At 36.8% G+C, this 15,003-nt stretch overlaps 1 protein-coding gene across 4 annotated transcripts in view; it reads right to left on the reverse strand.

Moving 5' to 3' along the window:
• NOL4 (nucleolar protein 4) overlaps window positions 1–15,003 on the reverse strand; it is a 208,338-nt gene that overhangs the window by 35,862 nt on the left and 157,473 nt on the right. For 3 of the 4 annotated variants that reach the window (XM_014937020.1, XM_014937022.1, XM_014937023.1), the window contains 2 exons: window positions 13,655–13,834; window positions 12,718–12,909 (listed from right to left, as the gene is read on the reverse strand). In XM_014937020.1, the coding sequence (XP_014792506.1) occupies window positions 12,718–12,909; window positions 13,655–13,834 (372 nt within the window). The remainder of the gene's footprint in view (window positions 1–12,717; window positions 12,910–13,654; window positions 13,835–15,003) is intronic. The other variant, XM_014937021.1, reaches the window with a different exon arrangement.

Below are 15,003 nucleotides of genomic sequence, written 5' to 3' on the forward strand. Positions count from 1 at the left end.
TTTTTCTTAGATAAACCCCCCTCTCTTTTTTTTTTTTTTTTTTTTTTTTTTCCCCAAAGCACACAATACCATCACCTAGGCAGGAAAGTCCGCTCATTGAAATGTAGTTTATACCAACAAAACAGGGAAATGGAACTTGTAAAGATGAAAAATGAAACTAGTTAGATGTTAAAGCTGCAGCTGATCCATAGATCCATGAGAAGCCCTTTCCCCCCACAGCTCTATTGTCCAGTGTGTTTAGTCTGGCTCATTAAGCTGTACTTTGAACAGACAGTGGCATATTCTCTGTGTTCCAGCAGCACCCTGGCCGTCTGATTCTTGTTAAGAAAACTGAAAGGCTTTTTATCCTGTACAGCATGTGACAGAGATGAGTAGTGGTTTTTTATAGTCATAAAAAAACAAAACAAAAACCCCAAGTGATAGGGTTGAAACATCACTCAAAACATAACAGATTGTCAGAACATTTCAGAGCAGTCTCAATCTGTAGTATATGAATATTTGCATTCCTTGCTGCAACATGACTGATGTGATTAAAATGGCTTTTTTAAAAAAATCTCTTTTTCTTTTGGTAATGCCAGCCTTCCAACAATGTAGATATTTTGTGGTTCAACGAGGTATGGTTCATTTTTTCTGATTCAAAATCTCTCATTAGTAATTTCATAGCATTCACGTGATTTAGATTAAAGGTGCAATGAATTCCTAAAAAATAAGGGAATGCTAAAATCCATTGTTGAGCATGAACTCCAACATGGTCTTCCCTACGAGCTCACTAACAAGATTCTTTATACACCTTTTTTCCTAATTACATGCAAAACAATCTTTCTGAAAGATGCAGATCACAATAAAACCAATATTCTTCGTTAATATACAGAGATATATCTGAACTACCAAGGAAATAAAGAAAATGGGGATAATAACACAGATACTGATATACATATAAGCCCATTCCATTTTTTGACCTGGTGTTCTGAACTTCCATAACTTTTCAAAGCTTCATTGAACTCAAAAGCACTATGTAAAATTATACCTACTGAGGAACTGGATGTATGTGGGGGGGGTTTGGGGTGGGGTTTTTTCATTTTGTTTGTGGTTTTTGTTGTTGGGGTTTAGTTTGGTGAGTTTTTTGTTTGTTTCTTTGTTTGTTTTAAAGTTATACCTTCTTACTCCTAAAAGCATGAATACAAACCTGCTATGAAATGTCACGGATTTTTGGAAGCAGGTTTGAAGTGTCCCCATTCAGTTCTTAGACAACCTTAGAACAGATTCATTATATTGGTTCAACTGATTTTATGGTTTTCATAATATTCCAGAAACTGAGGAGCCAACCTCAGTTACTAATATTACATTTTTACCTTTAAAAATTGAAGTCCATTTATTGCAGAATGCCTATTTTTCATCTGATGCTGTACTTTCTCAAATGCAGGGGACCACAGTCTGTCTAGGACCAGAAGCTGAACTAGCTTTTAGAAATAGACAGGGATTTATGGGTCTCCCTCACTAGCACAATGGGCGTATTTCTCCCTACTCATCCAAAAGCAAACTCTCTGGCATCAGTGTAAAAGCTGCGTAAGAAAGAGAATCAGAGGCTGCAATACTTTAATAAAATATACTTGGATTGATTTGACAGAACAAACTATTGAGCTTCTTTCCAGTTTTCACAACTATGCATTCCCATGCACTTTTGAAAAAAAAAAAAATCAGTCTAAATGATGAGGGACCCCGATGTTAAACCCTGGTGTCATTACAGAAGTTAACAGTGCAGCACAAGCAGACACCTTCCGCAGAGCTCCAGAGGAGGGACTAAGTCTTTGCAGAAGGTTTTCACTAACGAAACATTAGATTTATTATTCTGTCTCCCTAGAATGGTGATGTTACTCTGAAAGCATTATTGCATCACTCACCCACACTAGATCCCTCCATGTACTTGGTGGCCAAGTATCTCTCTACATGCTACTGTTTTATTTATGTTCAATGTACATTGACTATGGAAGTTTCAGTGGGGTCCTCTAGCAGTGGCCCCACAATGACATTCTTGAAAAATGGTGAGTAAACACCTGCTTAATTACTCCAGCTCAGATCTTTAATCAGAGCTATAACCATACCTATACATCAATGGATTTTTAGAAGGTGACATATAAGTCAAAAAATTAATGTTCCAAACACAAAGTAAAACAAACCCAAGTTCCTCCAGTTTCTTTACGGGAGAGAATAGGTTTATTGAAGTGTTTTATAAAATGAAAAATAAAGAGTTACCATAAAAACCAAACAGTCATGTGCTTTTATCTGAAAAGGAGTGCAGTGGTTATGCGTTCAATGTTGAAATACTGAACTCAAAATTAGTACCTGCAAAAATGAGGAAACCTCTAGGTAACAGAGTAGCTTACTCCGTTGAAATATATGTTAACCTATAATTTCTCTCACTCATCACTGCAGCTGGCTGTTGATACGTTCATGTCAAGAACTATCTAGAGTGAACCTTAGGGAGAATGTAATGAATGCACGGTTGAGTCACCTGGGGAGTAAAATACTAGAACAAAGCACAGGAGAAAAATAATCTGATTAAGGTTCAGGTTCTATCAGCTTAACTCAGGCAGGGCACTAGCTTGGCATTGACTGAGAAGACAAACAGAGTCCTCTGTCACTAGCAGCAGAGCTGTTGAAAAGCTTTTCTGTTTCATGAAATGCCATATCTGTGAAATGTCAAAAAGATCACTTTTGAACAGTCTTGCCTAAGAGGAAAAATATGCTTTGAAATAACCATTTTTTAAAACATGTTTTTAAATAAACTGAATTAATAGCCCCATCTTCTAAGCTCAGAGGCCTCTTCTGGCTTAGGTTAACTTCATCATCTTCTATACTTCTGATTATTCATGATCTCTGTTCATGACTACCAGCTATAAAACCATGTCAGTAAGGAGCTCAAGCATCTCAGTCCTGGTGGGGTTCTGAACATTTCTCAACTTCCTATCCGAGGGTGAGACACAAAGGCCTTGGGAAACATGGAAAAAAAATTATCATTCCCTTTTGTAGAAGGGAACATGCAGATCTCAGCCAAACCAATGTTTTCCAGGTTCCCAGGAACCCTTCTTCAGAGCTGAGAGCTGGTTTCTGCATGTTTGGGACTATGGCAGGAAATGTGGGAGCCAAGGAGTCCTTATTTCCAAGGGCTCCCATGCTTCCCCCACAATCCCTGGATCCACAACCTGACCACTGGACGAGCACGAACCAGGTTTCATTATACCGGAGTATATGAAAACAAAAAATCTTTGACCAACTAACATTTCTTAAAGGCAGTTTTTCTTTTGGTTTTTGTTTTTGTTTTTAAAAAGGCATTAACAAAAATTTCCTGACCAGCAGAATGCACCTACTGGTTTTTGGCACACAACATTCACTGCCCCACTCTGGTATTTCACAGAATCATGGAATTGCCAGAGTTGGAAGGGACCTCTAGAGATCATCTGGTCCAACTCCCCTGCTAAAGCAGGGTTGCCCAGAGCACATCACTCAGGACTGCATCAAGGCGGGTCTTGAAAATCTCCAGAGAAGGGGACTCCACAACCTCCCTGGGCAGCCTGTTCCAGGGCTCCATCACCCTCACCATAAAAAAGTTTTTTCTCATATTTGAGTGGAACTTTCTATGTTCCAGCTTGTGCCCATTGCCCCTTGTCCTATCGCTGGAAACCACTGAAAAGAGTCCGGCTCCATCATCCTTCAAACCACCCTTTAGATACTTATAAACATAAATAAGGTCTCCCCTCAGCCTTCTCTTCTCCAGACTAAAGAGTCCCAGCTCTTTGAGCCTTTCTTCATAAGGGAGATGCTCTAATCCCTTAACCATCTTTTTGCCCTAAGTTGGACCCTCTACAGTAGTTCCCTGTCTCTCTTGAACTGGGGAGCCCAGAACTGGACACAGTATTCTTTCACTTTCATTATTTCTTTCACTTCACAGTGATATAAAGAGGGAAATAACTACACTGGAACTACCCATGTGTAAAACGACAGAAAAGAAGCAAGCCTCTAACCTTCCATCCGCCAAAACGAGAGATTCACAAGGCAAAATCAGAAGGCAGGATTACATTTTTTTTTGTTTTGAAACAATGACAGATAGAAAAGAGGCACGTGAAAATTTTATAGTAGGTTTCAGGTGAAGAGATGAATAATACTTAGAGGGAATCTGGTGAACAACTTAATACAGACCTTCTGAGAAGACTAGATGCCTCTGTCCATCACACAGCAGCAGTACACAGAATTCCTTCATGTTTACTTGGAAACACAACACTGCTTGTGACTGCACTAAAGCAGCAGCCATGTTTTGAATGCACGTCACTTTTGCTTTGGTGCATCTCTCCAGCTGGCACACAACTAATGTGTTCAGCCTCTTAACATGATGCAGAATGTCCTGGTTTGTAGTAAATAGAAAAAATTTTCTTTTCAGCCTAAACCACTACATAGGTGAAGAGCATTTTGAAAAAAGGTGTAAGAGAAATGTGCCAGATTTCACATATATACAGATGCCTCTGGTTTTAACATCTTTTGAATGGACAGACATTCAGGAAGTGGTTGAAATTCCCTCAGTAACCCAAGGGAGGTGACCAACCACCTCCAGTCCTCTCATATTTGAAACTGCATTTCAAGATAATTTAAACCTGATTTTTGAGACCATCACGGAGCCTGCAGATGACGATAAGGACAAAGCAACATGCACACTTAACTACCATATTGGACAGGAACATTCACATGGTTTTAAGAGAAATAATTTTTGTGCAAACCGAGATGAAGACTTCATATTCTCATCCTCCTATCTCTTTCTAAAGAGTGTACGCATTATTGACAAATATACTTTTGCAGACTTCTTAATGAAAAATCAAATGAGCTGATACTTCTTTGTAGTCAAATAACTGTTGGTCTGCTTTAAAGAACACTAAAACTAATGAAGATCCTTCCATGGCTTTGGTGGTCTACAGATCTGGCTGTCAGCAATCAAAGCATCTTACAACAAGTCTGTCTGGAGTTACGGAGTAGTCCTGCAAGGTTGCTGATTTTTCAGTAGTTGAAATCAGAAATCCTTGGCCCAGATTTTCTAGAAATTAACTCTATTAGTATAATCTCTGATTCTTTGACATAAAAGAGACTAGCACTTTCAAAATGCTGTAGAATACTCATTTGCAGTACAGAAACTGTATTCAGTATCATCAAGTCTTCTGTTTAAAGTGAGGTATCTTCATGGGAGATGTAAAATACCTTTTTTTGGCATACTCACACAATTCTTATTCTATAAGGAATCTAAAAAACTGCTTTTGGTTTAAGTCCATGAATTGCTGATACAATAGATAGATTATATTTCAGTCTAAACCACTAGGAGCACTATATTCATCAAAAAGTTTGCAATCTGCTGCATGTGCTGTCCTCCTGTGGTTGTCTGTAAAGTTACTAAAGTTAATAATTTTTTGTGGGATCCAGTATTTACTTATAAATAAAAGCCAAAGTTGTCATATAGAAGCTTGATCTAGATACTCTCACACATGTTATTGAGTTTCACTCAATTCTGAAAAAATACAGCTACCTATTATGTCAGATAACGGACACACAAGCATACCTGCTCTAATGCCTTTAACTTTATAACCTGACATTTTTGCATAGATACTACCTTCTAGTTTAGGCCAATTAACACTGAAAAAGAGATCTTTCAGTTTAAGACAGTTGTAAGCACATAAACTTACAAGTTACTTCATTTTGCTTATAGTGAACTCTAATATAAATGTGCAGATGAGAAAATATTTTAACTTTTACTTAAGCTTGAAAAAAATAGTTCCCAATTTTCCAAAGTGACTGGGCATCTGAAGGTGAAGATGAATGTCTAAGATGCCTCACTGACAGTAACTCATTTTTTCTACAGGTACCACTAAGCACTTCTTTGTATGTTGGGATCCTAACATGATACCCCCTAATGCTCTGCTGCGTGTCAGCTTTCTCCTCAGGTATCGTAAGACCACTTCATTTCCAAAAATGAAATATTACAAATTTACCACAACTCTTTTATAGTAACTTATTAATATCTAACATGAAGTGTTGAAAACCCCAACAAATTCATAACAGTATGCAATATCTAAATAGCATCTTTTTCATAGAAAACTTCCAAAATACTTCACAAGAGAGGGAACACAGTATCTTCAAATAAATTTTTTATTTAGTGTAATGCAGTGAAATGTATGACACAGAACTGTCCTACACTGCACAGTTAAAAAAGATTCAGAAACCTCTCCACAGAGTATTTTTAAATTTACAGACTGAAGTACAGTACTGCACTCTATTGGATGTACTTTGATAACTGTTGGTTAGAACAGAATAGGGAAATACGAACAACTGGACTGACATTTTAATGCTTGTAGCACTGCGTTTCAGACTCAGTTTTGATATATTTTGCTCAGTCTTGAGGTCTTGTGATAAATACTCAATTGTAACACCTACTAAGGAATTCAAACAAAAAGCTAGAAATATTTTTTTAAATGGCAGAAGAGGCTTTTAAAAATGTTCAGTGGTGATCACATCACATTTTTAAGTTTTCTGCTTTAAAGTACATTTAATTGAAAGACTGTGCACCTTGATTATGACAGTACCTAAATATATCTGCATATATTTTAACATAGCCATATTCCTGTCTAAATGTTAAACAAGTGACACATTCCAATCAACCACCGTTCAGCTGCTGCCGCCGTGCTGTGCCTACATACAGAGCTAAGTCAGAGAGTAGTTTCAGTGGGGCTAGTGAAAATTTTAAGTAACTTATGTGAACAACAGAAAGAGGATCTATCTGACTTTTTCCACCTAAAACTCAAGTATTCTGTCTAAACTACTCATCTAGGCTTCTTTATTGTTTCATTCAGAGAGGTATCTCCAGAAGTTGACTCTTGAGACAGCTTGGGATGAATCTCTCTGGACTGGTTTATCTAAGCACCCCACTGATTGCTAAGGGAGGCCAAGTCACTTAATTTCTCTAGGTAAACTTAGGTAAGATTACCTCTATCCCAATTTTATCTGGCATTTCAGAGTTACAGAGGACACCAGGAATCACCATGCTGAACTAATTCCTTCTAAATTAGGTGAGGATTAGATAGGACACGCCAACAGCAAACAGTTCAGTAGGAAAACTCCAGAGCACTAGGAAAAACTGAGTCTATTTTAACATTATTTCCTGTTTCCCCTAAACAGATACACTGCTCTCAAGCTATTGGCACAAACCAGCTAATCAAGTAACATTACAGCAGAGATCTTGATCTAAGTCAGAATCACAGCATAAGAAAAACGGACATATTTACTACTTTTTTTCTGATTTCAAGCTTACAAGTAATCAGAGTAAACATTCTTTTACCCCAGTTTTTTTTGGCTTTTGTTGGGTTGTGGTATTTTTTTCTCATAAAAGAGCTGCCTTTTTATTCTATAGCAGAACTTATTGCCATTTTGGAGGCATTTTTTTTTCTTCTATGTTCAATAAAAAAGTGAAACAAATGTCAAAATTGCATTCCTATCTTTTGCTCTCTCACAGAATGTAACAGACTTAATACTATCAGGTTGCTAGGTATTTTAAATTTTTTTAGTTTTAATTCTTTTTTCCAAATATATTGTCTTTTTCAAAGCTAACTTCTTTACATTTTCCAAGGTTACTGGGAAAAGTGTAACTTCCTCTGCCATTCACTTTTCCAAAACTGCCTATACTTGCAAAAGGTATTGAAAAGGAAAAGGTATCAGAGACCTTTTTAAATCTGAGATTAAAAAGGCAGTTCTGAAAAATCACATCAGTATTCACTTAACTGTTCTGTGGGGGAAAAAAATATTTAAGAGCCTTAGGAAAACTGTGTCTAGAATATTTTTTTAAGGATATGTGAGACCTACTGCAAAAAGTCAAAGCTTGCCAGAGAGTAGCTTTACACTTTTTCAACCAGGTTGCCCATCAGACTCACACAAGTGAACCACTGTCCAACAAGGGTGAGATGCTTAAAGGAAAGAGACCAATCAACAGAGTTTGGGGTACAGTACAAAGACACAACTCTATTATAATTTGTAGACCTTTTGTAACCGTTTTTGTGATAATTTTCTTAATGCCCCCCAGCTTATTAGTCAAGATTAGGTATGCATCCCTAGATCCACAGACCCTCATCTTCCTGAAAATGCTTATGACCTTTCCAGCCATAAAAGGCCTGGAGGACTGAAAAGCCACGTGACAGCGAGAGCAGCTGGACTGCTCAGTACTAAATTCAGTAAGTAATGAAAGCTTCCTCCCTCTAAAGCTAAAACTTAAAAACAGGGGCTACATATCATTCACAAGAAATCTTAATGAGGCAGATTTCAGAAAATGTACCCCCTTCCCAAAAGCAGTCCCCACCAAAGTTGCTCAATCACAATGCAGAAGCACTCCAAGCCACTAGACACATTTGAAACGCCTCGATCGACATGTGCACAGTTACAAAATTGTTAAAACACCTCTCACAGCCAATTGGCACAACTAAATGACAGAAGCAGTGAAAGATACAGAGCTTGGTTATTTGTTACTGAGGCTGGCGATAGGACAGAAGGAGCTGGGATGAGCAGCACTGGGATCTGAGGAACCATCTTCAACCCTAATTTGACTTTTCATCTCTGACACATCCAAATGTGTCTCCAGACAACGAAAGGCATTTATGACTAGCCTTTTCTCTCTAATACTTTGCTCTTTGATACTATTGCTTTTATTACAGCAGTGCCTAGGAAGGAGGAGGAGGAGAAGGAGGAGTTGCTTAAACAAAAGGAAGAATCTCCTTCTGAATGAAAGTTTAAGACCTTGCTCTTGCATTGGGATGCACATAGAAAAAATGGCATAACTGTGAAAAAGGTACTGAAAGATGCAGTTTCAAACAACGCAGTGAGCCTGATGATAGGAGATCATGAAGATGGTAGGAAGCAGATAGTAGTAAGCAAATGTAATCATTAAGTCAATTCAACCTGATTTGATAATTTCCAACATTTTTCTGGACTATAACTAAATAAATAGATGCCACATATCCTCAGCAACAGTCTACTATCTTTTTTTATTTGGCAGTTTTCTACAGTTACAGAGGCTGGGACAAGTCTAAAGATGGATTTTAAAAAATATTAATGAAACTGGTAATTTTACCATTTCAGGGAGAAAATTCCTGTTGTAAAGCACATGTAGGTCACAAAACACTTAACGTATATAAAGTAATTCTTATTCATTTCAGTCCGGGAGAGACTGAATATATTTTATATATATATTCTAATATATTCTATATATATATATTCAGACTGAATATATTTTATATTCAGTCTATAGTAATATATACTGAATAAGTATATATTACTTATAAAAAAAGTGATTTTTTTTTTGTTTTGCTTATGGGATAATGAAGAGAAAAAGAAAAAAATTTTAAAAACATCATAAACTAAGAAGTTCACAAAGTGCTACAGCATAGGACATGTTGGGGCACAACCTAGAGATTCCATCCGAAAGCTGATGATTTCAGGACTTCATCAACTTCTCTCCCAATTAAAGATTTTGAGCAAGATACAGAATGTAGTAAGAAAACAGTGATAACACTCTGTAAACAAGAGACAATGGGAAGAGAAAAACAATCTTACAATTCATGAGAGAAACTTCGACAGTGCCTTGTTGAGGGATACGCTTCTGTCAGAATGAGAATGAAAGTGACACAGCTACAAGCTGAACAGTCAAATGAAGAAAGTATTTCCAATGTAGAAAGGGAACTCCTCAAAGGAATATTTGTAACAAGAAGCTATGCAAGCTGCCTTGGAGTCCACAGACAACTATCTGTCACAAGTAGAAGCAGGATAACTATAAGCAATCTCTTAAAAATATTAATACTAAGAAATGCATTAATTAACAATATGAACACTCATGAGACTGAGTCTTTCCCATTGCCTCAGAGCTAGAATTGGCCTGTTATGCAGCAAGAACTGTCGTTTGGATTACAGATGGCAAATAACTGACAGAAGCAGGCTTCAGGCATGCTTTTTCATCTTTGCCATGCAGACTTACACTAATTTAACTTAGTGTTTACATTTTCTCTTCACTTTACAATATGACGCTGTAGATAGCTGCACCATTCCACACACAGTCTGAACTGTCATATGCCATATATGAGATTACTCTCTTTTTCTCTTGCAACTATATGCTCAAAATGTAGCTTTTTGAACCTGACCAAAATGAAAAACTTGTGTTTAATATGTCTATAGGAAAAGACATCTCCTGTGGAGATTATTATCTGACATCCTATTTAATATAACAATGGTAGCACTATTGCTCCTGAGGAGATCATTATCCTGTTTTGCTATATTTGAGGGTAGCACCTGATTCAAATCAACACCAACATGTCCTTTCATGATTGTTTTGAACAAACGTTATTATCCAGAAAAAATTATTCTTTGCCACTGTCAAAATGGTAAGTACATTTAAAATAATCATGCAGTCAAGTGCCTCTGTCTACGGAAGTATTTTTATAAACTGCTTATAATCAGGAGATGCTGATACAGTAATTTAGAAATCAGAAAATAATTAAAACCAACAAATGGATACATATCATTTTTCAGAAATATTCAAGACATAATCGTAAAAACACCACTTATTCTCTTAGGAAGTTAACAGGAGCTCATCTAAAGACTTTGGATAGTCTTTGGCTCATTTTCCTACCCGCGAATAAGGAAGCAGGACAGATTTCCCTTCAGGCCCAAGAGGGCTGAAATCTTTGGCATGAGCTCCAGTAACTTGTCACTTCCATTCATGGGCAGAAAAGTCAATATTTTAGAAGGTAATTTGTTTTTTTTTAAAGAAATAAAGCCCATCATAAACTGTCATGGAACATTATAAAAATAGAGAATATTTCCAAACTTTAAAGATTGTCCATTTGGACTATGTTCCTGGTAATCTCTGCTCCTTTTCCCCTCCCAGGAATAAATTTGATCCTGCAACCTTTATTTAGTGCAAACGTGCACTTAAGTCAAGCCAACCTAGCCCATATGGGTCAGACTGGAAGCCCCTTATTCATATTGCAAAAGAGTTGTGCAAGTCTTTCAGATGACAAAAAATGAGCCAGTTTACATAACTGCTCATCAATGTGAATAATGACAGTAATGAGGCCATAAATTGGAACAGTAAGGAGACTTGCTAGCATTGGCTAATTTTGTAAGGTTTTTCAATGGAAAGTACAGCAATATATAAATATTTGGCACAGTGAAAGCTGAACTTGATGTTGCTGGATTATTTGCAGCCCAAGTGAGTAGATACAATTTGATGCTACTTAGTATACCACAGAAAATATTTACTTTCTGCTTTTCCTTTCTTTTATTTTGGAAGGCTATACAAGCTGACGTGTGAACCACCAGTCAATCTTTGGCACTTTTATCTGTACAGATGTCCTTTATTCTACCTGTCTCTCTTCATCTGCATTTCCATCGTTGAGAAACAGAGTTATCCCAATGTTTCAAATAATAAAACCATGCAATTGATTAGAATCACAAACACATAAAAAAATTAGTTTCTGTCTTTGCTTTTTGTCTTATCCAATAGTGGTCTTACCCTACAAATAACCCTGATATTTTTTTCTGAAAACTGTCAGCTAAAATCTTAAACAACATATGGAAATCGTAAGTATTCTGCAGAGACTGCAGGAAAGAAAAAGGCAGAGAGAAAGAGAGAAACAGTAAAATTCAATCATCTCCAGTAATTTTTTAATGTAATCAATGGGTTTGCAGGTGATTAATTAAAAAAAAATATGATATGTTTAATCATTAAATGATATCTATTTGTAATGATGAAGTGATTTTATTGTCATCTAAAGGCCAGAGAGATAGCTAAGACACATCAAACATAAGGTGTGTAGCTACCTAGTTTCCTCCGACTTTCCCAGGTTGTGGAAATACAAGTTTTTTAGAGATAATGAAGCTGCCAATTGGTGACAAGACCTACTATTTACCCATTCTTGTGCTACTGAGCAATATTAAAACATTAATGTCTGAAAACACTGACAGTTGTATACCATCATAATGTTCATGGGTTTTGGTTCATTTACAATTACTAAACCCTTGGGATGCTCAAACTGTAAGCTTGATGTCTGTGTTTTAAAACCATTCAGTGTGTTTTGCACACCCGTATATTAATTGAAATATTTCAAAGGAGTACTGATAAGTAATCAGCTAAAATGTACAAGAAAAAAAAAACAAACCAAAGCCAAAACCATTGCCAGTGTGATGTTACTACACTGGGCATTTGCTTGGGTATAGCATTTCCTCTAGCAGGATCTAATTTTTACAGAGCTCACAGAAATCCAGGTAGCAGAGGCATTTTAAAGAAAGATCCATCTTACTGCAAGGCTTTTCCAGGCAAAAATCTCTAACTGTAACCTAAAGTAGGAAATAAGTCATTACATATGCCATTTGGTTTCCCTCCTTATGCCTTGTTTTGTCCTTCTTTTCCTATATATCCATCCTAGTTCATCTTGTGAACTCTAGTGTCTCAAAGCATTTTTAAATCAGTGAACAAAGGAAATAAATTCAGGAATAATGAAGAAGGGAAAAAGAAACCTCTGACCTGGTATTACCAAAAAAATAAACAAACGAAAAAAAGACACTAAGATGAAAACAAAATAGTGCCATGGATTTACATATGGGGTTTTGATGGAAACTAGGGCTGGGTTTTAAATCAAAACTCACCATCTCAAAACCACTTCTTTTCATCCGCCTGCAGGACTTGAGGTAAGTACGTATGCGCTTTCTGGCACGCTCTTGATACTCAGGGAATTGTCGCCTGCATGAGTCAATGATAGCCTGGATCTTTTCTTTGGGCTGCTTAGAGATTGGGACCATTCGGTCCAAGTTTTCATCTACAAACAGCCTGACAAACATCTGTTGGCAAGAGGGAGACAGAGGAGATGGGTTTGGAGGGTGGCTCTCTTCTCTTCCTAGCTTCCTGTCTTGATTACTGATAGGAAGACATTTTTTTCTATCCAGTGAAGAGCTTTGTAATGGGAAGCCAGAAATATTAAGCAAACAGTTCTTTAAAGGGTTATTTTGGGGCGGGTGATTAAAAAAAAAAGACAAGAAAAGAATAGTCTATAGGATACAGAACTTGTGAGATAAACCAGAACAGATTGTGAAAATAGGCACTACTTACGTTTCATTATTAACAATAAGCTGTGATTGCTAATCATTTTATTGAACTGACTCTCACTTTTTCTTTGTTTGAACAATTGCTTGTGTTTTCATGCATAATTACACACATTGGGAAAGCAATAGAGAACAGCTGACCACCGGAATGGTCTTCTGATAAACTAGCTACAGCCCTTTTCCACTCAATGGGTGAACATGCACATCCACACATCCACACCCACGCACGCGGGCGCACACGCACACACACGGAACAAAGCTTTGTTTTCCTCACTGGTAAGGATGGCACTCTGCCTTAAAACTCTAAATGAAACACAGTAAATCTGTTGTCTGTTGGCAAGAGTTTAGTGTGCATTAAAATGATAATTGAAATAAATCCTGCAAATTAAATTAACGTGCCCTTAATATTGTCAAACTTACCCATAAATAACAACGTAAAAGGAATAGTAGAAGTAAACAAGACAACGCGTGCAAGAGGACTTACGTTAAAAGCTTTCAGTCGCTCAGCTTCTACCCCATCTGATTCATTAACCTTCTCAGGATCTTCCTGCTCATCATGGTCATCCTCATCCTCATCTCCTCGATTCAGAGACAGATCTTCAGCACCTCTGCCTACACTCTCATTCTTGCCGGAGTCATAGCTTGAATAGCTATGTGCAGGGGACTGAAAATAGACAAAAAGAATATGTTTGTAAAATTCACCATGGAAATACAGTCTACTTATCAAAAATACTTTATAAATATTTATACAATTCCATGATTTCTTTTTATTCTTTATTCAACATAAAATGTTCATAATCCTTGTAAGAGCAAACAATTCACAATAATATTCATGTCAGTACTTAAAAAAAAAGTGACCAGCTGCAAATTCAGTAAATCAATTAAAAAATTAATTACCTATGATAATTACAGTTACCATGAGATCTTTGCCACAGGGCCTTGTTTAAGTAGTACATACAGAAGTTTCTTACAAATATCAACTTCTTTGTATTAGCCAAGATGAAAATAAGGGGCAGTTGATTTGCACAAAACTCTAAAGGATTAAAAATTACATGTTTTAAGGCAAAGAGGATTTAAGTAGGAACCATTGATAGTCATCCAATAAACACAAAATATTATCAAGCGCTGCAATAAGTTATTCAAAACATGGAGATGATTATGTTCTAGTTTCACCCGCAAAACCCCGGAATAAATTAGAGATGTGTAGGATTGTTAACATTTTGAATGCTCTTATGAGAATCATATAGTAAAACCATTTTCTCTGTGTATCAGTATTCAGAACTTTCCCCTAAGCTGAAATTCAGCTTGCTGAACAGAACAGATGACCATCTCATTAAAGTGTATCCACCTGTAGGATCAAATTTTTCAGTTACCATACTGTGCATTTTTCCTTGCAATATCAAGACTTCAGTTACCTGTTTCCTTGCATATACTTCAAACTACAGACAACAAAATGACATCAGTAATAAAAAGCCTTCTACAACTTAACACCTTAAGTCAAATCTTTCCCCCAGTCACACAAAAGTATCAGACAGAATCTTCATCAGTTTTGGAGTCACTCCCATACAATTCCTTGCCCTGCCTTAACAGCACTCACACTCCAACCATTCCTTTTTTATCTCTCCTCCCCAGATTATATTCTCACAGTAAAAATCCCCTGGAGTTCTGCTTTTTAATCCCTAATGCTCCTAACATCAGATCTTGCATCCTCTTTCATCCCCTTCCTCGAGTATCTTCATTCTTTCGACCATTTTCCATTCCAAGACCCTTATAGCAGATGCAGGGAGAATGAGAAAACACCAGAAGAGTCAGCTCCTGGATACAAACACTTTC

This window comes from Calidris pugnax, unplaced genomic scaffold, assembly GCF_001431845.1.
Source record: "Calidris pugnax isolate Ruff unplaced genomic scaffold, ASM143184v1 scaffold51, whole genome shotgun sequence".
NCBI classification, from domain to species: Eukaryota; Metazoa; Chordata; class Aves; order Charadriiformes; family Scolopacidae; genus Calidris; species Calidris pugnax.